At 47.9% G+C, this 27,948-nt stretch overlaps 12 protein-coding genes; 6 read left to right on the top strand and 6 right to left on the bottom strand.

Moving 5' to 3' along the window:
- Positions 1–285: 285 nt before the first annotated feature.
- On the top strand, positions 286–3,522 carry FFUJ_02144 (related to DAL5-Allantoate and ureidosuccinate permease; the record flags this gene model as incomplete). XM_023573841.1 has 8 exons in its annotated part: positions 286–440; positions 490–740; positions 846–1,090; positions 1,154–1,417; positions 1,495–1,902; positions 1,959–2,157; positions 2,495–2,580; positions 2,725–3,522. 8 exons carry the CDS (start codon positions 286–288, stop codon positions 3,520–3,522), a joined length of 2,406 nt encoding a protein of 801 aa, XP_023427296.1.
- A 323-nt stretch (positions 3,523–3,845) lies between these two features.
- Positions 3,846–5,600, bottom strand: FFUJ_02142 (related to beta transducin-like protein; the record flags this gene model as incomplete). XM_023573839.1 has 2 exons in its annotated part: positions 3,846–4,706; positions 4,785–5,600. The coding sequence occupies 2 exons, from the start codon at positions 5,598–5,600 to the stop codon at positions 3,846–3,848; spliced, it is 1,677 nt and encodes a 558-aa protein (XP_023427295.1).
- Positions 5,601–6,384: 784 nt separating this feature from the next.
- On the top strand, positions 6,385–8,479 carry FFUJ_02141 (related to putative alpha-L-fucosidase precursor; the record flags this gene model as incomplete). XM_023573838.1 has 6 exons in its annotated part: positions 6,385–6,475; positions 6,534–7,038; positions 7,092–7,276; positions 7,329–7,466; positions 7,522–7,870; positions 7,924–8,479. The coding sequence occupies 6 exons, from the start codon at positions 6,385–6,387 to the stop codon at positions 8,477–8,479; spliced, it is 1,824 nt and encodes a 607-aa protein (XP_023427294.1).
- A 585-nt stretch (positions 8,480–9,064) lies between these two features.
- On the top strand, positions 9,065–10,102 carry FFUJ_02140 (uncharacterized protein; the record flags this gene model as incomplete). The annotated part of the gene is made up of 1 exon (XM_023573837.1): positions 9,065–10,102. One exon carries the CDS (start codon positions 9,065–9,067, stop codon positions 10,100–10,102), a length of 1,038 nt encoding a protein of 345 aa, XP_023427293.1.
- Positions 10,103–10,368: 266 nt separating this feature from the next.
- FFUJ_02139 (uncharacterized protein) lies at positions 10,369–10,823 on the bottom strand (the record flags this gene model as incomplete). XM_023573836.1 has 2 exons in its annotated part: positions 10,369–10,598; positions 10,688–10,823. The coding sequence occupies 2 exons, from the start codon at positions 10,821–10,823 to the stop codon at positions 10,369–10,371; spliced, it is 366 nt and encodes a 121-aa protein (XP_023427292.1).
- Positions 10,824–11,615: 792 nt separating this feature from the next.
- FFUJ_02138 (related to glucose/galactose transporter) lies at positions 11,616–13,189 on the top strand (the record flags this gene model as incomplete). XM_023573835.1 has 3 exons in its annotated part: positions 11,616–11,848; positions 11,905–12,122; positions 12,174–13,189. 3 exons carry the CDS (start codon positions 11,616–11,618, stop codon positions 13,187–13,189), a joined length of 1,467 nt encoding a protein of 488 aa, XP_023427291.1.
- Positions 13,190–13,822: 633 nt separating this feature from the next.
- Positions 13,823–16,193, bottom strand: FFUJ_02137 (related to transcription activator; the record flags this gene model as incomplete). XM_023573834.1 has 4 exons in its annotated part: positions 13,823–15,186; positions 15,237–15,321; positions 15,370–16,046; positions 16,178–16,193. 4 exons carry the CDS (start codon positions 16,191–16,193, stop codon positions 13,823–13,825), a joined length of 2,142 nt encoding a protein of 713 aa, XP_023428760.1.
- Positions 16,194–16,864: 671 nt separating this feature from the next.
- On the top strand, positions 16,865–18,388 carry FFUJ_02136 (probable L-alanine-DL-glutamate epimerase and related enzymes of enolase superfamily; the record flags this gene model as incomplete). XM_023573833.1 has 4 exons in its annotated part: positions 16,865–16,909; positions 16,963–17,070; positions 17,126–17,731; positions 17,783–18,388. 4 exons carry the CDS (start codon positions 16,865–16,867, stop codon positions 18,386–18,388), a joined length of 1,365 nt encoding a protein of 454 aa, XP_023427290.1.
- Positions 18,389–18,884: 496 nt separating this feature from the next.
- FFUJ_02135 (L-fucose dehydrogenase family protein) lies at positions 18,885–20,042 on the bottom strand (the record flags this gene model as incomplete). Its single annotated transcript, XM_023573832.1, has 1 exon — positions 18,885–20,042. One exon carries the CDS (start codon positions 20,040–20,042, stop codon positions 18,885–18,887), a length of 1,158 nt encoding a protein of 385 aa, XP_023427289.1.
- A 594-nt stretch (positions 20,043–20,636) lies between these two features.
- FFUJ_02134 (related to Carboxypeptidase 2) lies at positions 20,637–22,253 on the bottom strand (the record flags this gene model as incomplete). The annotated part of the gene is made up of 1 exon (XM_023573831.1): positions 20,637–22,253. The coding sequence occupies one exon, from the start codon at positions 22,251–22,253 to the stop codon at positions 20,637–20,639; it is 1,617 nt and encodes a 538-aa protein (XP_023427288.1).
- Positions 22,254–24,488: 2,235 nt separating this feature from the next.
- On the top strand, positions 24,489–25,374 carry FFUJ_02133 (related to RTM1 protein; the record flags this gene model as incomplete). XM_023573830.1 has 2 exons in its annotated part: positions 24,489–24,639; positions 24,689–25,374. The coding sequence occupies 2 exons, from the start codon at positions 24,489–24,491 to the stop codon at positions 25,372–25,374; spliced, it is 837 nt and encodes a 278-aa protein (XP_023427287.1).
- Positions 25,375–25,537: 163 nt separating this feature from the next.
- FFUJ_02132 (uncharacterized protein) lies at positions 25,538–27,375 on the bottom strand (the record flags this gene model as incomplete). XM_023573828.1 has 2 exons in its annotated part: positions 25,538–26,273; positions 26,330–27,375. 2 exons carry the CDS (start codon positions 27,373–27,375, stop codon positions 25,538–25,540), a joined length of 1,782 nt encoding a protein of 593 aa, XP_023427286.1.
- Between the last annotated feature and the right edge of the window lie 573 nt (positions 27,376–27,948).

Below are 27,948 nucleotides of genomic sequence, written 5' to 3'. Positions count from 1 at the left end.
TGTAGCCGGGTACTTGTACCCGGCCAATCGGAGTCCTCAAAATATGGGTACATGTACCCGGGGCAACATTTCTTACAATCGAGGAACCTCAGTAGTCCACTAGATAGTTGGCGATCATGGTATCCGCCAAGCATCTCCCAGTCAAGGGCCACTCCTTATCTATTGGTATCTGTATCGCCTGGCAGATTGATGTATAAAGAGCAAGACAACTTCCACCGAGATTCTTAAATCATCACACCTCAGAAGCCCTAACAAATTATTAAAACATCATTGATCAACAGCAGCATGGACTTGAAGGAAGGCCACAACCTTTCTGGCCCCAACAAAGCCGCAATAGAACTTGCGACCATGGATGCCAGCGCCAGTGTCGGAGAGACAAATTCCACCTTCATAATGACCCCGGCCGAGGAGCGAAAGCTGGTTCGAAAGATTGACTTACAGTAAGTCACCCATTGCTTACCTTTTTCTAATGATCTAATAGTGCTACAGCTTGATGCCCTTGATGTTCGTTCTCTATCTGCTCCAGTATCTGGATAAAACGTCCCTTGGCTATACTGCAATCATGGGCATCATACAGGATGCAGCAAGTCAACCTATACCCATATCAATAAGAAACTTGAACGCTAATAACAATGTTGCAGAACCTCAGTGGTACCCAATACTCCTGGATTTCGAGCTTCTTCTACGTGGGATTTCTCGCAGCCAGTCCTCTATCTTCAATTCTCTTGGTGAAATTCTCAGTAGTTAGAGTCGTCGTCGCTACGGTGTATGCTTTCCTCCCCCGAATGCCCTCTTACATCCTTGAGTACTTACATTGACGTGTCATATTAGTCTCGTCTGGGCAGGTATCCAAATGGTTATGGCCGCCGGTAAGAGCTTTGCCAGCCTTGCTGTCTTACGTATCTTACTCGGGGCTTTTGAGGCTGCTATCAGCCCAGGCTTTACTATAATTACGTCCACTTGGTACAAACCCTCCGAACATGCTTTGCGTCACGGTCTCTGGTACTGCGGAGCCAGTGTAGCATACATAATAGGCGGTATCATTGCGTATGGCATCTCTCATATCAACAGTGCGATTAAAGCCTGGCAGGTATGTAATCGCAGGTTTGAGAGAAGAAGCAATCTGCAATACAAAAACTAATCACTCCACTAGTTCCTGTTTATTATTTTCGGAGCAGTGACCTTCATTTGGGGCTTGGTTGTCTGGTGGCTTCTGCCTACTAATCCCCAGAGTGCTTGGTTCCTGAACGAACATGAGAGGAAACTTGCTTTTGAAAGAGTCCAGGGAGCAAGGCATTCAGTCGAAACAGGAGAGTGGAACTACGCACAGATGAGAGAAGCCTTCATGGACCCTAGGTCTTGGTTATTTTTTCTCATCTGTGTGTTCTCAACTATTCCAGGTGGTGGTATGACTGCAGTAAGTAATGCAAAATACACAAGACCTTTTCTACCTTGACAACCGCTTTGAGCCACCGCTGACCAGTTTCATCATAGTTCGGCAGTATTATAATCAAGGATTTTGGTTACAGCGTGCTGCAAACTCAACTTCTTTCTATGTCGGTAGGCGCATTTCTTCTGTTCTTTGTCATCATGACTGTGGCCATTTCCATGACTCTGAAGAATTCGCGATGCCTATCCATCTCTCTTCTCAATTTCATATCTTTGGCCGGGGTTTTGATGGTAAAGCTTCTTCCCGAGTCCAACAAGACAGGCCGCCTTGGAGGGCTCTGGCTAGTTTGCGCACACGCTAGCGCTTTCCCAACAATTCTTAGTTTGGTTTCCAGTAACATCACGGGGCATACAAAGAAAGCTACGGTCAATGGGATGTTATTTATTGGGTTTTGTACTGGATATATTATTGGGTCACTCACGTTTATCGCGCAAGAAGCGCCTGCTTATAAGGTAAGCTCTGCATAACTCTTCACTAATTGTAACCCTCTACTAATCTTTTCTTGCAGACGGCATTTAATATTATGGTTGCTTGCTTTGTTCTCAATATTGCTATTATCATCTCTATGAGACAGATAATGGCAAAATGGAATAACCAAAGGAATCAGGAGTATGGACCTAAGCCTGTTTCAGATGGACTCATACTTGAACACGGGAGGCAAGTCGATCTTGACGAGACCGATTGGGAGAACAAAGATATTCGTTACTGTTTGTGAAAGGGAGTGTTCCAATAGCCTTGTTACCAGCTGTTTAATTGAAACACAAATTGTAACCTCATTGTCCTCATGCGTACCATCGTAATCGTTGTAGTCGGATGGTGAGAAGAATCCAAGAACATGGGAGACAAAGGATTGTCCCAATTGTGCCTTGGGTCCTAAGAAACCTGACTTGCCTCTTACTTGGTCCTGTAAGATTCATGATTGGTCAGTGCTTGAACCAGGGACAAAATAAGGTTCCTTGAACAATCCACTGTCTCCGTACTTGACCGTGTTTGTGCTATGGCATCATACTCCGCCAGTTTTTCCGCTCCACTCACAACTCGTAGTTGACTTCAGCGAGCGGACTTTGAAGTTGTTGTGTATCGGCATCGAAGATGTGCTAATTCCGGCTCATCAGACCAGAGGGACATCAGTTAGAATCACTATAAATACAAGAAGTCACCATGAGATTCGATAACAATCAGATCAATGAACCTACTTTTCTGCACCAAACCAACACTAACCACACACAAATCCATCAAAATGCGTCGCCCCTCCTTCTTCTGATGCACTTTAGTCACTGGATGGCAAGACCGCCATTGTGACTGGAGGCTCCCGTGGCATTGGACAAGCGATCTCGATCAACTTGGCACGCAAAGGCTTGTCCAAGCTAGCCATCACTTATTCAAGCAATATTAAGGCTGCGGAGGAAACCCTGAAGATATGTCAAGAGCTCGGAGTAAAGCAGGCAGTGGCCATCCAGGCAGACGCCCTTGATCCCGAATTTGGGCCTAAAACTGTTGCACAGGCCTTAGAGCGACTGGACACCACAGTTATCAATATTCTCGTCAACAACGCCGTCCTGGCCGACCATACTAAGGTACTATCTATCAAAGACACGACCTTGAACATCTTTCTCGAGATTATGCAAGCCAACGTTTACGCCCCAGTCTCTCTCACTACCTCCCTTCTACCTCATCTACCTGAGTATGGGGGCCGTGTGATCAACATCTCCAGCGTTCTGGCCTACCAGGGCAACGCTGATCCAACCGTTGCATACGGAGCCAGCAAGACCGCTCTCCAGAGCTACACGCGATCATTCGCTGAGAACTTTTCCAAGTATAAAAACGCTACCTTCAACAGTGTCGTTGTTGGTCTTACAGCTACGGACTCGATCAAGGCCAGTCAGCACATGATGCCCCCGGGATTTCTGGACGGGCAGATCAGGGACACAACCGCTGGAAATAGGATTGGCGTTCCTGATGATATTGTCTATGTTGTTGGGTTCCTTGCGGGAGAAGAGGGTCGGTGGGTTAATGGGGCTGCTGTTAGTGCGAATGGTGGTAACAGGCTTCTTATTCCTGTACTTGGTTAAGTAGTGGTCGTTCCTCCAAGCATCGGAGTTATAAAGCTTTGCATCAGACTTATATAGGACACACACTAGTGTATCAAGAAGTATCTTATAGACTACTTTAAAGGTATTGTATACACGAGGAACTACTATCTTCTACTCAAAGTCCCTTATAATTATTGACAATTATATGTAGTAATTCTACTGGTTATTCTTAGAAACACAATATAGAGAAAGACGTACTCTGAGCTTTTTATGAGACTAAATCGGCTTAAGTGGTTTTTGCGTCTGCGACTGACACGATCTTAAGACTTGAATCTCCCTGCCTGATAAAAATCAGAGGTATCTTAATCCAGCTCTGACTCAGAAGAGCTTTCTCTAACAAAGCTTGTCTTGCTGAACACAACCCTCCATCGCGGACCGCTGCACAGATTTTCACTCTCGGCACGCCAAACTTTAAACGACAGTGTAATTTTCTTATCCTTAAGTCGAGTCTCTACAGAAGACTCCATTTCTTCCTCAATACTGTTCAGCATATACCGAACGATCATTTGCTGATAGCCCAGTTGCTCTGCCGAGAGAAAAAGGTCCTTCCATAGATTGTGGACTTCTGGTCTCGACATGTCTAAAAGACTCGCCTCCAGAACCCACTCACCGTCTACCTTGTGCCAAAAACAGATGAAGAGGGTATTTGTCTCAAGCACAAACGCACCCCAATTTTGATATGAGCCATGGGGTCCGAAGAACGCCCTGTCTTCTGCGTCCCAGAACTTGACAGGTGTCTCGACTGCGTAAACTATCGATATATCCGACGGCAGCTCTATTGAAACCAACGTCAGTCGACTGGATGAGATAAGGTCCGGCCCTCTAGCCACGGAGAACGGCGATCGTACGGCCAGACTAGGCATCGTGGTGAGAAGGGTAACGGTGTAAAACGCACTTTCGCCCCAAGATGCAGTCTCAAGGTGGAAGGAGTAATCGCCTTCACAGAGGCTATGGGCCCTCACAAAAGTGTTGGGTCCCACCTTACGCATGGGTATTGTCAGAAAGTCTCCTTCGAAACCGGGAGCCATACAATCCAGCTTCAGCACGTATCTATAACCCTGATCTGAGTAGTCCAGAACACACACTCGGGCCATTAGCCTGAGGCCCTTGTTTGAGACGCTGATTTCGCCCTCGTCCATCAGGGAGTCCGTGACGGAGTACATCTCGGAGCAAGAAGCGAAATGGTTCACCGAATCGGCCAGAAAGCCGCAGTACTCTTCTTCCACCACATCCGATTAAACCGGTGGCGTCCAGGCCAAAAGGCTCAGATCGTATGTAGATCTGATGATTTCTTCTTGGAGGCGCCTAAATGCGATCTTGCCTTCTCCGTAGAGCAGTGGCATATGGATGTTGCATATCCCAAGCAAGCAGTATGCCATATCTTCGACACGAGTGGTCTTTCGGCCAGCAGCCCAAGAGAGCCGTTTTGCGATGCAAGCGGATGAGATCGGAGCATTGTGACGAAGTATATCGGGGTCGATTGGGGTGATAACTGCAAGTTGGCCCATGAGGCTGTTCTTGCTACCAATGCAGTCCCATGAATTGTTGAAGAAGCACATGAACTTTGGCGCTATCAGCTCCTGTAACGTCCAGCCGCGGCTGAACCATCGGCAGTCTCCTAGCGACGACCCTTCGAACTTGTCCACGAGGTACACGTAGCAGACAGCTGCCTCCTGATACCACAGGAACATTGAGTTGATGGCTTCAGTCAACTCGGCACTGCTGGATTTGTCAATGCAACAGGTGTCAATCCACACGTAGTCGAGCCCGTCACCCAGTGCTAGCTCACAGGTCTTGCGAATCTTGTCATATCCTGTCTTCGCTTTGGACGATTCGCGATTACAATCCTGGTAAGTGATCTCTTGGTGAGTTTCCCAAGTATGCGAAAGAATGGCATATCTCGGTCTATCGCCGTAAAATTCTACAAAAGAAATACGCTGAGTCTCAACAAGTGTTCGCGCTTTAAGGAGCCTCATCTCGTCAGTGGAGGCGGGACTATAGGCGTGAGGGGAATGGATTTGCGGGAATATACTCACAGTACGTCTGGCTGTATGCATGTCGGATGATACCTTGGCAGTCGCTTATTGGTGGCGGTGCCAGCCCCAGCTTAGTTGCTCAAGCCTCATGTCAACTAATAATTGCACCTATTAGCTTCTGCTTATCTTATGCAGAAGTCTGCTGCTGTGACTATCTCAGTTCAAAATAAACATACTGCCTCTAAAGTAACCTAATAGGTAACCTTATTCATATTAGGTATTCCGATTATCCACATATAGGCGTCGGATAACAACATCCAAATTTAGGACTTCCTCAAGGAGGGCAACATGGTGAAATCCTGGTCTTTTTTCCAATACGTGCGGGAGACAAACACAGCGTCACATGGCACTGCATGATCAAAATGGTCGTAAGTGAATGACAAGAGAAGGAAGGTCTATGTAGATCCTCTGGTGGCTCGTGAATCCCAGCAATTGAAAGTGCGGGGAAGGATGGTCTTTTACTCTTTATGCAGGGGTTGTCTACACCTTGCGTCAAAGCACATCGTAAGACAAATATGATATTGACCAAAGCTTCCGTAGTGTCTACAGGGAGTAGTTTATCGTGTATCCAAGAAAAAAACCGATTGGCCAAGGCATAGATCCTGATCTCCATCTCCGTGTTAGTCAACTGGACGTTATGGCATGGGTCTACTTGTGCTACTAAGCTTCCTTGGCTGGTAGGAAGCTATACGGATTCTTGATGGCTGCCTATATATAGCTCTGGCACATCTGCACTAATCATACAATCATCATCAGCTTTCAATAGCTCCATGGTTCTTCAATTGTTCTTGTCATCGAAGCAGCGATGCTTATACGTCTTCTTTCGCACCTCGGCCCTGTCCTTTCCCTGGGAACGGCCTCTGTAGGAGCCGTGTCTCTAAAGCACAGCAAAAGAGGTAATAAGTTAAAGGTCCGTGGCCGCTGCGGAACAAAGGTTGACTAACAAAGTCTCAGCCACAAGCCCAGCTTCTATCGGAATTGGAAATCCCGTTCTTACTTCGAAGTGGATTGAAGGCAGTGACTATGAACAGGTCGTCGAGTTCTTCATCACCAATTCAGATGACAAGAATTCTCTGACTTGGGACGACGATTTGGAAGTCAGCGTTGAGTCTTCATCGCTTGAGACTACCACTCCCGGCACCTTGATTCGCTTGGGACCGAAGCAAAGCGCTGTTGTCCAAGTCGGTGTCAAGAACAAGGCGGGAGTGAAAGCCGGAACCAAATGCGATGCCAAGGCGGTTGTGACATGGGGCTCGAAAGAGGATCCTAAGAAGTCGACCAAGGACTTCTCTGGCGAGTGTGGAATTGGTGATTACCAGGCTTCGTCAGGCAGCCTCAGCCATCATTGGAACCCGGATTGGTTCAACGACATCAAATACGGTATCTTCATCCATTGGGGCCTTTACTCCGTCCCGGCCTTTGGAAACAAGCCAGGACCCAAACAGGATTATGCCGAGTGGTGGGTGAGATCCTATGGCTCGTCGATACTTTATGCTAATCCACTATAATTAGGTATGGTTTCCGCATGACTCAACCGGACTTTCCGTCCGAAACCTACCAGTACCACCGCGAGAAATATGGCGAGAACTTCAACTACGACGATTTCGTGTCCAACTTCACCGCCGCCAAGTTTGATGCGAATGAATGGATGAATTTGGTTGCCGATGCGGGAGCGCAGTATGTCGTACCGGTTACAAGTGAGTCATTTCATGGAGATGAAGATGCAGGGTAATAACGTCGTCTGTCCAGAACACCACGATGGCTGGGCGCTCTTCGACTTCCCAGACTCAGTCAGCAAGCGCTCAACGGTTCACTACGGCCCAAAGCGAGACTTCCTAAAAGAGCTACTCGATGCTGCCAAAGTCAATCACCCGAAGATCCGCCGAGGTAAGTAATTTATATAGGCGCCTGTTAGTACGACCAGCTTGCTGATACATCCTAGGCACTTACTTCAGCATGCCAGAATGGTTTAATCCAGCTTATGTCAAGTATGGCTGGGACCAACATTACAAGGGAAACTATTACGGGCGGCCGCCTACCAATCCTTATACTCATAAGAGCATCGAATATACGGGATACGTGGAAGTCGATGACTTTCTCGATGACATTCAGAACCCACAGATCGAAGCCCTCTTCTACAAGTATGAGACCGAGATCCTGTGGTGTGACATCGGAGGTCCCAACAAGGCTCCAGATGTCCTTGCGCCTTGGCTAAACTGGGCTCGTGATAAGGGCAGGCAAGTCACTTTTAATGATCGCTGCGGAGCTGCTGGAGATTATAGCACCCCAGAGTAAGTCCATATTCGTCTCTGCAGTGTTATCAATCGAGCTGACGTCATTTAAGGTATGCCGGGATCTCTTTCAAGGCCAGCAAATTCGAGAGCAACCGTGGCCTCGATCCTTTCTCATTCGGATACAACTTCATGACAACCGATGATGAGTACCTCACGGGCGAGGAAATCGTCAACACCTTGATAGACAATGTTGTCAACAACGGAAACCTCCTGCTGAACATGGGTCCTAAGCCGGACGGAACCATTCCGAAGCAGCAACAGCTCAATCTCCTGGACGCCGGAGCATGGATCAAGAGTCACGGTGAGGGAATCTTCGGCACCAGGTACTGGCCAACTGCCCAGACGTCTGGTCCACTCCGTTTTGCTACGGCGCCAGATGCATTTTACATCCACCATGTTGGCAAGCCGTCATCCCCACTCGTCATCAAAGAGCCTGTGCCTTGGGTCGAGGGAGATAAGGTGACTGCTATAGGCGGCAGTGCCGATGGCACAGTGCTTGACGTCGCCCAAAAGGACGGATCGTTTGTGGTACAGCTGCCCGACAAGGTCATTCAAGGAGACAAGTACATCTGGACCATCAAGATTGAGTACAAAACTGGCAACTAAGTTCCATGGATATGTACTCTTACTAAAAGAAGCAAGATTCAACATCTGCTTGCTAGTATCTACAACCTTATCATCAGTCTAAATTCAACACGCATGTACTCTATTAACTTGGCCCGAATGTGACAGTAAGATATGTCTACTTGGCAGTTTCTGCATGTTGCCCATTGTAACGGGTTCTAAATGCGCTGCATAAGTCGCAGGCTTCTTTTGTCCTTATTCTTAGCTACTAGGCAAATTCCAGTCATTTCTTACCCTGGTTGTCCGTTCCCCTATTACCCGCGCAAATATGCAACGGGAAAATAAGCCAGGCGGCTGTTGATCGGCGAGCGGGTCAATGTATGTTCACCCCATACGAACCCGCGCTAGCCATTGTTAGACAAATACGACGTGCGTGGGGCTAGCACGCTGCTAAATACATGGCATAGCTTCTACAGCTGCTGGATTACATGAAGCCCTACGTTTGACATGGTCTTTGCGGGTTATCTGCTATGTGCTTAATAAGGCAGCTATTCTCTACTTGCCACTACCACCTGTTTCCCAATCGTTCAAGATTACCGCTCCACTAGCCACTCTCTATCCATCACAATGAAATCTCAAGACCACCTTCCAGTCATCGATTCTCACATCCATTTATTCCCATCGTCCGAAACCGGTTCTCTTTCTTGGTACACGAACGAACATCCTCTTGCTGGTCAGCACTCAGTCGACCAATACCGGGAGGCAACGGCATCTGAACCTTCTTTGTCAGGATTCATTTTCGTCGAGACGGACCGGAAGAATGATCTGAAATACGGTGAGCTTGACGGCTCAGGGTGGAGGGTACCTCTCAGCGAACTGGCTTGGATCAAGCGTATCGCCCTAGGACAGCCGCGCCCTCATGAAGGACACAGTGCAGAAGATCAAAAGTTATGCCTGGGAATCGTGCTTTGGGCACCGCTTCCCAGCAACGCAGATGCTATGAAACTGTACCTGCTCAGGGCGGAAGAAGCTGCCGGATTGGCGTGGTCAAGGGTAAAGGGTTTCCGATATCTACTGCAAGATGAACCACACGGAACTATGCTCCAAGATGATTTCATTGAGAACACAAAGCTCCTTGGCCGCCGTAACTTCACTTTCGACGTGTGTATTGATTTGCACCGACGAGGCCAACAGCAGATCAGAGACCTTGTTGCATTTGCAAAATTGACACGAGAGAAGGCCCTCGAGAATGAGAGAGTGGTTTTGGTGCTCGATCATATCTGCAAACCTGACATGACCGACTCAAATTCTGACTCCGATATCACTTTCATCGCCTGGCGTGACGCAATGCGCGAACTGGGCCAAGATGAGCACACTTATGTCAAATTCTCTGGCGGCTTTTCAGAAATGGGCGACTCAGTTAATGGTCTTTCCACAAACGAGATCTGCGAGGTGCTGGGGAAATGGTTCAGGGTGTTGCTCGAATCATTTGGACCGAGGCGGATTATGTTTGGTAGTGATTGGCCTGTCTGTACCATCAATATGACGAATGCGTGGGAACGCTGGCGTGATGTAACTGTCCAGTTATGCCAGGAATCAAGTCTTACTCTAGAAGAGCAGGGTATGATATTCTCTGGTACCGCCAGGCACGCGTACAACTTATAAGTATTAAAGTTCCTACGCACTTGGGTCAAGGCAAGCATGCCGGTAGCTTTATTATCTCACTAGACTAGAGTCTTGGCTGTAGGCCTTGACTGGTTCTAAGATTTATATTAAAGCTCGATCTTATGTATGCCCTGGAAGTAAGCAGATTCCTATAAAAAGTATCCAGCAACGCCAACTCTATCATCTTAAGCATTTTTCTTTTAATGTTTTTTTATTAATTCCCTTCTGCACTATTATTACGATAAGTGCGAGGACAGATCTTTCCATTAAGGTTGATAAAATACTTCCTCGATTGGTTTCCACCAGGATGGCTCGACCGACTCTGAGCTCACAGCCCCAGGAACAAGGCTCTCCTGGAGAGCATCAGTTATTTTCCACCACTCCTTCACAGATGGGTTTTGGGCCATCTTTTTCATGTCGCTGGCAAAGTCGGTGCCGACATATCTAAACGTGGCAAAGAGATAATGGCTCTGGTCGTCATAGAAGATAGTATCTGCTAGACGGTAATAGATATGAACTGTCAGTGTCGTGCAATTCTCTTCCCAAGTTTGACTCCAGGACAGGAGGGAGAAGGCTATATCGTACAGTCTCGGATATTAGACTGCTCGTTCTGAGCGAGCACCTCAGGCCATACGTTTGCATGGAGTTGCTTGTATTTTTCAATGTGTTGGGGTTTGAGCTTGATAATTTGGGCAAAGCGACGATTAGGCTTGTCAGACATTTTGGCTGCCGATACGTATTTTCCGTGAGATATCTTGGAAGAAAGTTCAATTTAGATAACGAAAGATTTTATAATCAGATAACTACTGAGGAGGGGCCGCTAATTGTGTCAACTTATACGATAGACAATACCTGTAAGATCCTTAGAAGGTTTCTCACGTATGGCCCCCAATCGACTAGGCAGCTTCTCGGATACTTCTGTGGGGGAAGATAGACAGGATGCCGTTGTCTACATCCTTGGGGGCAAAATTGATTCCTATCCAGAAGCTTCTCTGGATTGCAATTATGCGCTTTATCCCTTCTCCACGCTACAGACTTATCGCAGCGGTAAACATTGCGACAAAAGGATACTCAGAACGGCTAACCCCCAACTTTCACCATTTCTCACTGGAGGCATGCGATACCAATCGTCATTCCAAATGTATTGTCGGGTGACATGGCTGCAAAGCTAGTGCGTGATCTTGTTTATGAGCGGGGGAGGGGGAGTACGAGGTGCAATTATCCGTCGGGAAGCTTGTTGTTCCCCCGCTCGAAACATTGAAGCAAATAACCCAATTGGGCGGGTTAACCCCCAGTCTTGGGAGTTTTACCCCAGATACAGTTCCCCATCCAAGCTTCCCTGTTCCCCATGGGGTAGCTTTGCTCGAGATGTACATGTGAAGTGGATATAAATAATTCAAGCGCCTCCATACTGCAGCTCCTCTCCATCACCGCAGTCAGCTAGCTCTCTGACTCTGCATCTTATTGTCTTCTCAGAATATCTTCCGATTTGAACTAAATCCGAATTGTCAATATGGGTGTTCGAGCATTTTTCAAGAAGAGGTCACTCAAAGTGTCGGACGACAGGGTGACCAAAGCCGCAGACCTTACCTTGCGCGAGTCTGTCTGGCCCATCGCACTTGTCACAGTCTTGTTCTTCCTCTGGGGCTTTAGTTATGGTCTCTTGGACACTCTGAACAAGCATTTCCAGGTGACTTTGCATATTGATAGAGCCAGATCTGCTGGACTGCAAGCTGCCTACTTTGGGTTCGTCTCATTTACAGTCTTCTGTCTCGTCATTCCTAACGATGGCGCCCTAATAGTGCATACCCGCTCGCTTCTCTCGGCCACGCCGCGTGGATCCTGCGACACTACTCCTACAAGGCCGTCTTCATCTGGGGACTCAGCCTCTACGCGATCGGCGCCCTTATTGCGATTCCATGTATCAAGGCAAAGTCCTTTGGAGGTTTTTGTGCCGCCATTTTCATCATCGGCAATGGTCTTGGATCTCTTGAGACAGCTGCCAACCCTTTCATCACTGGTAAGCCTTTGCAATGAATATCCTGCTGTCTTTATATCTGATCCCAAGTAGTCTGTGGCCCTCCCAAATATGCCGAAATGCGAATCAACCTATCACAAGCCTTCAACGGTATCGGCTCGGTCGTTGCACCTGTTCTAGGCTCTTATGTGTTCTTCAACTTTGATGATGAAAAAGCATTGGCAAATGTGCAGTGGGTGTATCTTTCCATCGCTGTCTTCGTCTTGCTTCTCGCCACTCTGTTCTTCTTCTCAAACATCCCTGAGATCACTGATGCCGGTACGTTTTCAATGCCTCAAGCGAACTTCAAGGTCTTCAAATCTGACACCAGTTACTTAAATCTAGATATGGCTCGACAAGCCGAATCCTCCAACTCGGACACTCACGATAAGCCACTGCGAAAGCAATACCGACTCTTCCACGCCTCCTTCGCACAGTTCTGCTACTGTGGCGCTCAAGTGGGTATTGCTAGCATGTTCATCAACTACGCCACCGAAACGAGAAAGAATACCAGTGATTCCACCGGTTCCAAGCTCTTTGCAGGTGCACAGGCTGCATTTGCTGTTGGTCGCTTCTTCGGCGTCTTCCTCATGAAGTACTTCAAGCCTCGCCACATCTTTCTCGTCTTCCTCAGCATGTGTGTTATCTTCCTCTGCCCTGCGATTACAGAGAGAGGTGATACAGGAATTGCCATGCTCTACGTGGTGCTGTTCTTTGAATCCATCTGTTTCCCAACAATTGTCGCTCTTGGCATGAGAGGACTCGGCCGACACACGAAGCGCGGTAGTGGCTTTATCATTGGTGGAGTTATTGGTGGTGCTTGTGTTCCTCCTCTTACTGGCGTGGCTGCGGACAGACACGGCACGGGAATGGCCATGGTTGTTCCTTTGGCATTCTTTGTGGCTGCTTGGACCTTTCCCTTCTGCGTCAATGTTCTTCCTGGATACAAGAAGGGTATTGATGCTTTTGAGAACACTCACAACGAGCCATCTAGTGTTGCCGAGTGGGGAGAGAAGGGCAGCGAGGATGAGCAGCGCCATGAGACAGTGGTTGGGGAGGTCAAGGCCTGATGAATCACGTCTCTTCTTGGTCGGCTTGGTATCCATGGTGTAGTGAGCTCATTCGATTCTACTTTACTGAGATTGTCTCCTGGTACTCTTATGCTCCTTGGCAATAATAAACTCAAGTGGCTATATTGAACTTATCCTTTTGCGGACGTTCCTACCGTGATTTAATACTGGTTTGCTGCTGCTCTACCAACACTGGAATTTAATGACTATCCGAAGTTGTCTCATCGATGAACCAAGTCATCAATCACCTTACGTTCTGTGTGGTGATAAGAGCTCTCAGCCTAGCCACAGGTCTTGACTGAAGATAACACATCCTCACAACTTAGAGCACCCGCCACCCTCTAGTCTTAGTGGTCAGGGCTCTTATTGTAAGACAAGTCACAGATCTGATCACGCATGTTTTACAACGGATTTGCGTCTCGTTGCCTATGTGAGAACTCCCGTCTTTAGTCCTCAAATTATAAAGGAGTGTTATTGAGCGACAACTAGGAACTAAAGTGCCAGCCCAGTTGCCCCTTCGTTCCATCGGTACAAAGATAATGCTCGGCGGCGAGCCTTACTCTCCTCCAAGTTAGACGTCGCAGGACTCCTCACGCTGTACAGGGTCGACCTAAGCACTTTACGGAACCGTTTCTACATATGACAATTAGTATCTGAAGGGTTCAAGAAAATTGCCGCTTCGATAGATGGCATGGGGAAATATACCTGGAACTCGGTGCTCAAAGTGACAACACAAACCTCATGCGCTCGTATAATAATCTCACAAGCCTTTTCGACGGACTCGTTCAGTCCAATCTGAGGCATTCGATCCGCGAAAAGCAACAAGATGAAGCTTCCATGCAAAAGATAAATGCCAAAAAGGTATGGCATGAAAGAAAGCTCCGGGTCACACATCAGAATTCGCGACATGGCGTCAGACGCTGCTATCGCATGAGATGCACACTTCATGAAGCCTACAGATGGTATCCAGCCATCTTTATTATCCAGCATCGAAACGGCGTCCCACTTCCCGTGGAGAAGGACATGAAGGACATGCAATATGAATGTACTGTATGCAGTGACAAGCTGAGCTTGCGCATGTTGACGATGTGATGAGGCGTGGCTGGCGGTATTTGAAGTCCTGGAATGATCGCCGTGGCTCTGTTGCGGTGATATCGCGCATTGAGGCGTGCGCACTTGACTCGCTGGTATAGTTGAGGCATCAAGGGCATCGACCTGGTATGCACCGGCCAGGTCGGTTATGCTCTGTGCACACTGCGCCATGACTTGCTCTATCATTGCCGTAGCTGGGTCGTCTTCTTCCTCATGCCCATTAACCTGAGGTCTTCGAATACTGCCAAATCTTGGATGGGATTTCTGTCTGTGTAGTTGAATAACATCTCCAAGGATTGTCATGAGTGGTAGAAAGTATTCGAAGAACCCAGTCCCTGTGATACGCGTTGGAGTGCCGAAATCCGCCGAATGTGAGCTATTACCAAAGGCTGCATCGACAGGGTTTTGTCCCGTCGATAATGCTGCCCAAGCCTCATCCGAAAGCGGCACATGCAATTGGCATTCATCGTCGAGGATGCGCAGTGGCGCATTGTACGATAGAGCCAAGTGACGATCTAGACAAAAGATTAACCAAAATGCTCTTCGACGCTCTTCTCGGACTTCCGCTATGCTCAAGCCTGTGCGAGAAGCTTCGCAGGGCCTACAACCGCAAGAAGTTGTTTGACTCGTGCACAGAGATGTCTCCGACTGTGTAAAGCTGTTCTCGGGTGAGTCTTCTCTGTTTAGTCCCATGTTATGAGACAGCCGTAGTGCCTTATTCCACCATCGGAGGCAGTCTGTCTTGAAGTCCCCGCCTGAAGAGACGATGGTGATGAGGATGAACATTAGGACGTCGTCAACTAGAGGTACTGGTGGGGAGACGATAAAGGTTGATCCGACATGGTACTCCTGCCGATTTTGATCTCCAGTCGTTGCATACTCAAGATCTCTCACAAGGGGGCCACCTAATAATACGTGTTGGTAGAGATCCCAAGAAAGAGAAAGACTTACTGACTGGTAGTTCTGTTCCAAACATCACGATCCCTCCCCTGAATCAAGCCCATCATCAACTTCCTCAGCCCTTCACAAACGATCGCTTTCTGGCCGGGTAGCAGAAACAGGGAACTCTCTGCTGTCTGTGCACTTACCCACAGCATGGTTACCAGTAAAGCTGGCGTACATGTTCGTGGGTTATCGGTTCGAAGCAGTGATTCCTTTCGCATGACGTGTGCTAGAACATATGGAGAAGAAGATTTGAATAAAGATCCCCCAGGCTCAACAAAGTAGAGCTCGAATAACTCGCAGACAAGCCTGGCGTCGATGATGCCGTGTAGCAAGGGAATGATTGGCTCAAGACACTTGTAACGACATCCAGGAGATGGCAAGCTCTGTGTGACGGTTGACGCTCGCTCGCGGGCGGGCGACTCGTGGACAGAGTCAGCGCCATGATGGACTGCGAGGTCGAAATCGGGGAGAGGATAAGAAGGCTGTATGTCGGTTACATGGTACAGCTGATCGAAGGTCGGTGCCGGTATTGACTCGGCTGGTATGTCAAGAGATACAGCATCATGATGCGATGAGTGGCTCGATGAATAATGCGACGAGACTGTGTCATGGGGATTCGTGGGGAGACCAGGACTTCCCTGCACGTCAAATGTCCCGTTCTGCTCTGGCCGTGGATGCGGTGTGTTTTGCTCAACATCACAATCAGCTTCTGAAGAGTCGGGCTCTCGGTCCTGCTGTGGTTGCTGCACTCGATTCGCTGACTTTGGTTTACGACCACGCTTACCGATACTTCGCGTATAGTGACACGTTGACTGGTATTCTAGACCAATAATACGTCAGCACAATCTTTCCCTTGTTCATGCAAGGGACGCTTGCCTTGACAACGACGGCTAGATTATCCCAATGTGAGCTTTCGGTTTGTGATTGGAGTTCTGCTTATCTGGCACTTACCACGGCTGCTGACCATCACAGCGAACTCTCAGAGTGCTGCATCTGTCACAAGCAAGCCTCGTTCTCTTGCGCCCAGGGAGTGGATCCCGCTTGGCATGTTGACGCGGTTCATTATGATGAGGATCCATGGTTATCGTTATCCACTGCTTGGAAACATTGCGGGAGGCACCCACTATAATCAGGATAATTAAGGAGACAAGAAAGTATCCGTGCGAGGTCTGGGTGTTGAGTAATTTACCGCCGGAATGCTAGAGCGACTTATTTTATCCGACGGCGGGGAACTGCACCAATCATCAAATTGCCAGAGCGAGGGGGAGAACACTAGCCTGTTCTCGGCAAAGTGCTTCACTACCCTACATCGTCAGCCACCCAGGATTCAAAGCATCGGAAAAAAGGCGTTATCTACTCTCCACTATGGTGGTAGAACTTTGTCCATCGAGGAGTTATTTACCCGTTTTGGGAAAGATAAATCAATGGCTTGTTGTTAGTCGTACTGGGTAGAACACATTGACTGTACTTTACCTGACGCTTCCTAGATTGGGATTTAGGTGGAGATAGAGATTAAATCAACAGTCACACATAGCTCAAGTATAAAACACAAAGCTATCAGGGCGACTGAGACACATGTGTTGCCATACAAATCTGCTTGAACTTGATAAAAAATCACCCTGTAATATCCACGAAATAATGGTTATCATCAAGACTATTACCTCACATGATGTGCGGTTTCCTGTAAGTACTTATTCAGGAAATAACAGGTTCACAAGCGCTAACAACACATCAAGACTTCACTGGACAAGGCCGGCTCAGACGGCATGAATCTTTCACCAGACTACTCAGCCGCATTTTGCATCCTGACCACCGACGACCCCAATTTTACCGGTCATGGCATGGTATGCAATGCACTCCAGCATCTGTACTGGACTCAATCTGACGGGATATCCATAGACATTCACAATTGGCCGCGGAAATGAGCTCGTCCGCGGTGCTATTGACCTCCTCGCTCCGTTAATACAGGGCCAAGATCTTTCCGAGCTCACTAAAAACTGGGGTAAAACATGGCGATACTTAACCTCAGACTCACAACTCCGCTGGGTTGGCCCTGAAAAAGGTGTTATACATCTGGCTCTCGGAGCCCTTGTCAATGCAATCTGGGACCTGTGGGCAAAGACGTTAGGGAAGCCTGTCTGGCGCGTTGTTGCGGACATGACGCCAGAAGAGGTCATCCAATGCATTGACTTTCGCTATATTTCTGACGTGCTGAGTCCTAACGATGCCCTGGAAATTCTGAGAGCAGCACAGAAGGGAAAGGCTGAGAGGATCCAAGAAGCTCTGAACAACCGTGCGGTTCCTGCGTACACTACTAGTGCCGGCTGGTTGGGGTATGGAGAAGACAAGATGAAGAAGCTACTTGAGGACAGTGTGAAGCAGGGCTTCAAGTACTTCAAACTCAAGGTTGGCACAGATCTCGAGGAAGACCGACAGAGATTGAGGATTGCTCGCGACGTGCTGGGCTATGATAACGGCAACGTCCTCATGGTGGATGCAAATCAGGTATGACCCAACTCCCAGGTCCGAGATCACTTTACTTACTCTCCACTGAAGGTCTGGTCCGTTACTGAAGCTATCACGCACATGAACGCTCTCGCAGAGTTCAAACCATGGTTCATCGAAGAACCGACGTCTCCAGACGACATTCTAGGACATGCTGCCATCCGCCAAGGTCTGACCAACACAACCCACGGATCCATCGCGGTAGCAACAGGAGAAATGTGCCAGAACCGCGTCATGTTCAAACAGCTCCTCCAAGCAGGCGCCGTGGACATCATCCAGCCTGACGCATGCCGTGTGGGTGGTGTAAACGAGGTCCTGGCGATTCTGCTGCTCGCTGCCAAATTCAAGGTCCCCATTGTCCCGCATTCGGGCGGCGTAGGACTACCAGAGTATACGCAGCACTTGAGCACTATTGACTACGTTGTCATCAGCGGCCGGAAAAGCGTTTTGGAGTACGTGGATCATCTGCATGAGCATTTCCACCATCCGTCAGAGATTGTTGATGGGCATTATGTCACGCCTTTGACGCCTGGATATAGCGTGGAGATGAAGCCAGAAAGTTTGGTGAGGTTTGCATTTCCTGGCAACGATGCTAGTTGCTGGACAAGCAAGGAGGCAGAGGCTGTTATCAACCAACCGAGGGTCAAGGCGTTTTAGAGCTTGCGAGGATATTTCTTGAGCCCTTTTAATCACGGTAGATAGCAATGTAATGGTTTTTCAGGTTAATAATAATTTAATTTTACACCGCCGGACCGTATAATTTAAATTGTTCCACGTCACTCAGCTATGCTGCAGATCACTACTAACATTAATTTTGCCGTTGAGGTTGCTATTACCAGTTAAATCATCCCAGCAGTTACACATCTTCTTAACAAGGCAGCTCTAGCATTCTGTTTACGATTTTGGCGATAGTTATGAATACACACTCGCCACCGCTTCCTGGTGTCTAGACAAAGCAAAGAATGCCTATTATCTTTCGGGTGGGTAGTAGAAGCGGTAGTTGGTGTAATTAAAATATATTCATGGTGGTTTCAATGATTTAAGCACCGAAATAGGCAAATGCGTATAGTAATTGTGGTATAGACACTCGAGCAAGATAGTCTGCTTCTTCTACGAACTAAATATGAAATAGATATGTATATGTGCATGCCCCTCACACCAACACTCCGACTGCCGCAGACTGCTTCAAATCTCTATCATCTGCTGCTGCGATACTCACAGCACCTGGCATCTTCACCTCCCGAGCGGATTTCCCGTCCAATGTCTTGGGCTTCTTACCAGTAAAGTCATAGTCTAGCCACTCCCCCAACATCAGGCGAACACGCTCACAAAGCGCCAGTCTGCTCTCCACTGACTGAGAGTCCAGCTCTGTATAGTCCAGTAAATTCTCAGAGTCGCCGGCAGCTTTAAGCACTCTTTTAGCTGCAACCACATTCTGCTCAAGATCGGAAAGGGTGCTGATTCCTGTAATGGTTGATACCGAGAACGAGGGAGTGCAATTCTGCTTTGCCTTTACAATAGCATATTGCATTGCCAGGGAACATAAATTTTCTTCACCTCCGTGCTTGTCCATCCACTCAGCGGCTTCAGCTGCGGCAGCTCTCAGTCCTTGAGGCGCAGGATGCCAATCGCCTGTCAGTCCAAGGGGGATTCCGCCAGTCCTCAATAGTCCGACAGCCAGTGGACTAGAGCAGAATACTGAGTTTACACCAACGGCGCGGAAACGATCAAAACCACGGGTTTCAGCTTGCGTGTTTTGGAGAGTGAGCTGTGCCCAGGTCTGAACAACGTCGACAGGGTGATCATATTTCTCCCGGGCAAGTCTAGCGACTTCGGCCAGGGTGTCAATGTCGTAGCCCGAGATTCCGACCCGCAGAATGACCCCAGCGCGTTGAAAGTCCAGCAGTACACCGACAGCAGTGACAGCTTCATCCAAGGAGACGTACTCAACATCATGGCAGAAGACAACGTCCAAGTACGTAGTACCAAATCGCTCTAGTGACCTGGCAACAGACTTTCTGATCCAGTCGGGGGAGTAATTAAACTCATTTTCCTTAATGCGGCCAACCTTGGTCATGAGTTCATAGTCACTCCGTCGGTATCTCGACTGGATACGGGGATCTGATAATGCAGCGCCCATGAGTTGCTCTGAGGGCTCATAGTATGGTGATGTGTCAATAGTGCGCACGCCAAGTTCGAAGGCGCGCAAGAGGATGTCGACGATAGGAAGAGATTCGGGATTGGGGTTCAGTTGGTAGCTAAAGCCTGCTCCGCCCATCACCAAGGCTGGGGGTGAAGGTGTCGATGACATTGTGTTGTGATGTTGGGTTGATGTATGTCTCGTAGTAGAAAACGGAGTAGATGCTTGTTAGATGGAGATAGTTGAAGTTATGAACAAAGAATTATCTGTAGCTATGACAGTTCCACTTGATTGGTAATCTGTATTGGTACTTTCAGTTGGGGTCCTAGATAGAAAGCAGTGGCTCAGACTTGCATGCTGCATTTAATAATTCTCAATGCGCTAAGTCGGCCCGGAGGGATTTTTTATCGCTACGTTCGCCCGTTACGCATGGGATCTGCAGCTTGTCAGAGTACCATCGGTATCTGCTAGTGGACACGCTTGCCAGGGATAGCTTGATTTTAAATATCCGTCGGTTAATTCTTCTATTCAGCCATCATCCCGCATTAGCCGTCCGAGACTCCGCTAGCCATGCCCAATGGAACCTTGCTGACAGTCATCATGCTCTGTTATCTCGATTGTTGCTTGAGACCTCTGCACAAAGACATTACTGCCAGGAATTTAGTGATAGATTGCGTAATGCCAGGTTTTGTGGGGAATGCATTTTGGAAGTTCGGGAGTCATTCATAGATACATCTGTTCATACCATTATCCCACTATCTTACACTATTGGCTCTTGGAAGGAATTCTATAGACCTGGTACTCATCTCCTGCATTAACAGGCAAGATATTAAACGTGGCAAACCCATCTGGACTCTCAGGTTCCAGCCTGACAAAGGCCTGGGCTGCATGCTGCTGTTTCGTACCAACCCAATATGCCCCAGCAGGAAACCTCATCGTCTTCTTGCTCAACTCCGTATTCACTGTGGTCAACGTAATGCCCTCGTACTTGGTTTCTGCTAGCGTAGCAGATGTGATGTTGTATGCTTCGACTTCACCTTCAAAGTCGACAGCAAGCTCGTCCACGATAACACCAGCTGCTCGCAGGCGAAGGGCTGCGTTAGCCCAGGCTCTGCTGAAGACGTAGGCCTCGGGACGTGCGCGGGTGAGGTTACTCGCGGGAGGAGTATTGTTGCCGAACAAAACTGGAACCTCTGTGATGTTGCCAGTCTCCGCGTCAAGGTATGGCCATGTAGTCTCCATCCATCTCGGCTGGTCCCTCACAATAATCTCGTGGCTGTTTTCGATAAAGTCCTTTCTCGCTTCTTCGACGGTTTCATATACTAGCTCCGCATTATCAGCGGCAATCTGCAAGACCGTCTCAGCGGCAGTCAAACCAGCTGTTGTTCTGCGCTGGAAGTTGCGATCTCCAATTCCGATTCCTCTCGTCTCAGAGAGAAAGGCCAGTCCTTGACCGAGGAAGACAGTGACTTCGCCACGAGTGTCAGTGACAAAGTCTTGAAGTTTGATGGTATCGTTTTCTTGTGATGCAACAACGTAGCCATTTGTTGTGAGGTTCTTCTTTCGTAAGGCGCTGGCAACTTCAGGGACAAACAGAGATTCCGCCATTGATCGAATATCAGCATGGACATTTGGGTTCTTGAACGCCGAGAACTGGTTGTCCTGGGCGGGGATATATGTCTTGTTCTCATATGTCAACCCTCTCCGGGCTCCATACTCGTGGCAATCAAGATGCACATGAGCATTGAACTTGAGGTTTAACTGTTTGACGTCCATGGTCTGTTGCGAAGCCATCTTGGTATGGTCTCGATTGGGGTCAAAGCTCGTCGCGAGGAGACGCTGAAAATAAGCAGATCCGTCGGGATTGTATCGTGGAAGAACAATAATATCGAGCTTTTCCAGAAGTCCAAGTGCCCATTCTGGCTCAGCATCCATTTTACCGAGGAGTGCAAGAAGTCCTTCTTCGCCAGCCGGTTCGTTCCCATGAACCCCTCCCTGCAGCCAAACTCGGACTTTGTTAGTGGTGTTACCTACTGGCGATGTCTGCAAGAGCGATTTTGATGCAGACAAAACAACATATGGAATCGAGCGTCCCTCTTCAGAAGTGAAGACAGGATTGTGATATGTCATCCACTCGTTGCGCGATGCCAGCGTCCACAAGAACTGTTCCAGCGTCTGCTGGGAGTTTGGTGCTGATGTGCCATTTGCGAAGCCTGGAGCGACATTCTCAGGATTGATGAAGGCTGGAGAGTAGAGCTTTTGGTCTACATCCGGAAAGTTGGCGGCAATTTGAGGAGTATCTGCCTCAAAAGGGACTTTGTTTCCAGCATAAGAGAGCGCTGCGGCTCCCGAAAGGAGTGTTGAAAACACAAGAGAATGCATCGTTGTTTACTGGAGAAGGCTTCTTGAGACGCATGTTTTCTTCCTTTATATTTATTGGAACCCCTCCGAGCCAAGTACCAGGTGTTACACTGAGCTTCCCTCTTGATACTAGTAAGTGATTATCATTGTCGAATAAGATAAAGGTCGACTTGGAACCCCGCGATTTGGTGTATCGCCAAGCTCTGTGATCCACTGTTATCACTTGGCAGTCCGACCACGGCGGCCAACTTTGACCGTACACTTGGAAAGTCGTATTTTGTATCGGGGAACCTATTGCGGTACTGATTAAGGTATGCGTCTGTAGAGATTCGAGTGCGCTGGCCTGTGATGGGTCAAGGGAGTCGAACTGCTGTAGACGCATGGGACAAGAATAAGAAAACCAAGAGCAAAGTCTCTTTGACATTGTACAAAACTGAGGTATACTCTGTTCAATCCTTCTTCGATAAATCTAGAAAAGCTGACTGAGTTTAAATTAAGCTTATAATTAACCCTGCGCGATATTGGTGCGGGCAGGAAGCTAGGGATGTTCGCCGCACCAGGAGTGTCCTTGCGGATAGCGGGAACATTACCCGCCCAGTCGGCTGGACTAGCGGATATGTACCATGGGCATGAATGATCTAATACTACCACTTTATCTTTCCAACATGGATTGACAGTGAGTTGCAGATAAGCAGTAGAGCCTACATAAGGAGTCTAAGTCTACGAAATGTGTAGTCCATGCCATAACGTATAGTAGAGATCTTATCAATATCCAAGCGGTTGACAATCGATCAGTTTCCATAAGTAGGACGCTGAGGTGCCGCAGGTTGAGCTCCAATGCGGTTGTCGAAGTACGTATGTTGTTGGTGCCTTAACGTTGTAGTAGCAGAGGCCACGAGAGTAACTTTCAAGGCATATACTTGATATACAACGGTCTTTATCCAATCCAAGTATTTCACAAGACTGGCACTGGTAGTGCGAGTTACTTTGCGCCAGAAACAGCAATTCCTAGGGTGCCTGAGCAGCTGTTGTGCCAACAAAGGCTCATTCGAGACGCGTCTCAAGCTTCAGAATCTTACAGAAATTTCAGTTTGCAAGAACGCCAAGCTGCTAAGAGAAACGTAAAGAAAAAAGCGACCGAAGTCTTCGCTCTTATACCTACATTCCACTGTTTTCTCAACCCCGGGAAATGCTATTTGGCTAGCCGCAATGGACTAACATGGCGAACGGGCTCTGTGGCGGTCAGTGCAGTACAGTCTCTCGGTTTCAAAGGCCCATGCTTATTTTCTTCGGCACTTCTGGAATTGGTGGGCTAACTAATAATGATGGAGCTCAGACGTGTCTTGAACGCGCATCTGGTGTTACTATAAATAGATGACGTGAATTAGCCAGAGGCTGAGTGAAAAAAGGCAGTTTGTCAGAGATGAGGCTGAGCTCAAGATATGGTACATTATGGATTGATACTGCTAGCCGCCCAATAGTAAGTACAGCAGCGTATCGAGTATACCGTATATACCATGGCGATTACCGACTCTGGCATTCTCTCCCTTTTTGTACTTTTGCTAGCTGGAAATTCTGGCCGAAGGTACGAGACGCATGCCGGAATAGCTGCTGCAGATATTAACAGCCTTGGGGTCGTTTGAGAGAACGGTACCCTAGCCCATCAAAAGCAAGCAATTGAGAGAAGAAATCGCATTATTTATCCCTGATACGGAATTATCACAGTCACAAATTTCCAGCTCGTTTACCATCGATGGTGATACGCGAAGCTTGTCCCACTTATACGAGTCCAGATATCCCTGCTGGTAGTGGCTATACGTGTATAGCAAACGGGTCATCCGCAGTATCCGTACCTCAGCTCATTGATGCTGACATGTACTGCAAACTGAATGGCTGGTCAAAGGGCTTAAGATAAGCTTAAAGACATTTGAAGTTCAGCCCCCTTCTTCTGGAGGAACTTGCCGCGTCAGGTGCGCGCTCTTATGATTTCAGGGGCCAAGTCCGCGTATTTTAATACACAACTTCTCAATGCTTTCTATAAGTACTTCAGCAATAAAGATAAATAATCTTTTCTGTTTTCCCACTATGTGCTTTTAATCTTACATTTCCTTTAGTTTGTTTACTATTCATTGCATTTCCTTCTCTTTCTCATCCATTTACCTGTCCTTACATAATAAATCGCATTCGTTTGCATAAGACTTCTTACTCCACAATCGTTTTCTTTTTCTTCTCCACTATCACTCCCTCAGAATAGCAATGGCAGGTTTTACGTTCTATATCTACGAGCCCTCTTTACCAGCGGCAGCCGTATTTGTCATCATTTTCACCACCGCCGCTCTGATTCACTTATGGCAGATGTTCCGACATCGAACATGGTACTTTATCCCATTTCTCATCGGCTGTCTCTGTAAGTACCCTTGTCTTCACATCTATGAAAAAATGCTGACTCTCCACAGTCGAGGCATTCGGCTACGTCGGCCGTGCACTCTCCGCAAACGAAGCTCCGGACTACACCAAGAACCCGTATATCATGCAGTCGATATTGCTCCTCCTCGGTCCGGCACTCCTCGCCGCGTCTATTTACATGATATTGGGCCGGTTGATAGTTCTTTTGGATGCAGGCCACTTATCCCTGATTCGAACGAAGTGGTTGACCAAGGTCTTTGTCATCGGCGACGTGCTATCTTTCCTGGCACAGAGTGGAGGTGGCGGTATGCTCGCCTCAGCAAAAGATAAGGATAACGTGAAAATGGGCGAAAACATGATCGTTGGCGGATTGCTCATTCAGATCGTCTTCTTTGGCTTCTTCATGGTTGTCACGGTTGTCTTTCACATGCGGATTCGCTCTCGTCCGACTTCTCGATCTCTTGTCCTGAACACACCTTGGGAAAAGCTGGTTTTCATCCTTTACGCCTCGAGCCTTTTTATCCTTGTTCGGTCAGTCTTCCGTGTTGCGGAATATGTTCTTGGGAAAGACGGAGCACTGCAGTCTAAAGAGTATTGGATCTATATCTTTGATGCGACGCTCATGTCCTTTGTTGCTATTCTCTTCAATATCTTTCACCCTAGCCAGGTAATCGACAATCTGGGGGCCGAAAAGCCGAGATATACGGTAGATGAGTATCCCCTGCATAGCGTATAGTTTACTCAAAGCTTACGGAGAGCTTTAGTGGGCATATCATAAGGTATCTCCATCATCGGACACTTGGAAACATAATCGGATGTATGTATTAATAGAAAAAGTCTAACAAGAGCTTTTCAAGGCCCTGCAACATGCTACCGAGTGCTTGTTTGTCCCCGTTTTCTCAGGTCCCGTTCGCAGGCTGTGTATAGAGATGGCCATCGATTGTGGTGTTCATGGTCCCATTTGCCTGAAATATGTTCTTCAAAATGTCAATAGTGAGGTGAAAGCCACCCGAGTTTGTCTTTTTCGTATTCTTTGAGCTTCCAGTTTGAGTCAGGTCAGAATACCAATCGACATGACTGAGCGTCAGCGATGGAAACGTGGCGCGAACTGTTTCTGATCCTGACAGAAACTTTGATCCATCATCTGAGAAGTGATGATAGACTACACTGATCTCATTGATAGATGCATAATCTCCCCTCACGATCTCAACATCCGCATATCCACAACTGAGCCCCATTAGTGTGTAGTTCCCAGGTGTTGGCTCGGAACGCTGTGGATCGATTTCTCCTGGAGAGTACTCGACGCCCCATGGTACCTCATCCGAGACGGGGTCGACTGGAGGAAGATCAAGGGGCTCACGAGTAGTAAGAGTTGCCAATATTACACGCACTCGTCTACCTCCTGGCTCCTTAGACGGATAGCATGGAAGCGGGTTTGTCCCCCCGCACGCAGGTGGAAGTGTTTGAGCCTCCCCGTACACAACCTGGGTGCCGTCCGGAGACCATGTCGGGTCAGCCATTGCATTCCACTCCGGGTCATTATAGTCGCCACTACCAGGAACCCCCTCCCCTTCCCCATTGATCTTCTGCCCAAAGTATTCCCCGCGATCACCATACCTATCCAAAAGATACGGCCTGAAGAATCGTCTCTGTTCGTTGTTTCTTGTCGATGCTGTAATTGATGTACTGACAGGTCGGTAATAGGTGGAATATGTCTCATGCCAGAGAGCCACATTTGACGGTCTGTTCCCCGTGTATCCAAAACCGCCATCCAATTATCGTCAGGTGAGATAGCAATAGGATCGCAGTATTCTGGGTGGGTTGTAAGTCTCCGGACATTGCCAGTCTGCAAGTGAACAGCGAAGACATCAATGTTGGAGGACTCGGCCGGATAGCCGATGTACGTAGCTTCAGTTCCCCTGCCGCTGAAACCACGAAGCTCGCCTACAGTTATGGCGTTCCGATTTATGGTGATGTGCTTACCACGCATCGCAATAGGTTGGTCCGCTTCTGGGTTGAAGAGTCGGGTGACTTTGATGAGATCGTAACGTGGGACAAGTGGTATGCCCACCGTTGGCTCCGCGTTGAACTTCAATCTTCCGAAGTACGCGTACTGACCGATCTTTTGAGCGTTAGTTGTGAAAGCATTGAACCCAAGATGGACGTCTTCGGGGTGCAAACGCAGTTCCCGAATAGCGCCGCCTTCCCCAGTCCCGTCAGGACTTCGATTCCACCGTATGGGGTAAACATGAGTGCGTTCGGGTGTACAGGCCGCATCAACCAGTTCATTCTCTCCACAGTCGAGTATATTAGTGCCAAATAGAACTCTCTTTCCGTCGCCAAATGCCTGGGGGTAGCTATATGTCGGGTTCATTCCTCTTGTGTTTTTCTCACCCAGTCCACAAGTAAGACACTTCCATGGACTTCCACTCGGGAATACCTTGCCATCGGTCTTGACGACGATGATCTGACTGTCATTGTAAATGCTGGATGGGTCCGGAGATGACGGCGCGCCTGTAAAGGTGACGTGGACCAAAACATGCTTTCCATCGGGTAAGAAGCCACCCGCTTGGAAGTCCGCGTTCGAAGCAAGATTCATGCATCCAGTGCCATTTCGATTCACCTCTGACGTGCAAGCGCCGGTATCGTTGCTTGGTGCAACTGGTGGCAGGGGAAGTGTTGAAAGGCTAATAGGTTCTGGATTTGGTGGGACATGTTGCGCTTTATCGTTCGACATAATAAGCTGAGAGCTTGAAAGTGCCAGTGCCCTCCCTACGCAGCTCAGTATGAGTAACTGGCGACAATTCATTCTGAATATTGATATCTTGCAGTTATTACGCGGCTTCATGTGTACAATGAAAGATGTGGCAAGGCCGGTACTTATTCAGCTTCGTCTGTCTCTCGAGACTCGCAAGGCGCAGCTTTCTCAAATGTTAGCTTGAGACTTCTATTCCCATTTTTAACATCTGGCTTATGAATACAGACTAACCCGAAAAGAATCTTATCTACATATAAACTATTACTGAGAGATCTTGTTATCTATAGTATAGATCGACTGCTACTAGGTATAGATATATTAATCACATTACTCGAGATTTTCTCTGATGCATTTTGTACTGTGCTAATACTGGAGTGCACCAATTCCTAATGCAGAATAGTAAATAACGTCCCCCACCCAAAGACCGGCCACCCCCACAGACTGGCCACCTCAGCCAAAACACTAAAAACCTGATATTATAATCAATTAATAAATTATTATAACATTATATTTTTTATATTAAATAAAACTTCAGTTAGTAAATATTTATAT

This window comes from Fusarium fujikuroi, chromosome FFUJ_chr03, assembly GCF_900079805.1.
Source record: "Fusarium fujikuroi IMI 58289 draft genome, chromosome FFUJ_chr03".
Lineage (NCBI taxonomy): Eukaryota > Fungi > Ascomycota > Sordariomycetes > Hypocreales > Nectriaceae > Fusarium > Fusarium fujikuroi.
Note: the sequence above shows the minus strand (reverse complement) of the source record. Positions and strands in the feature narration are given on the sequence as shown.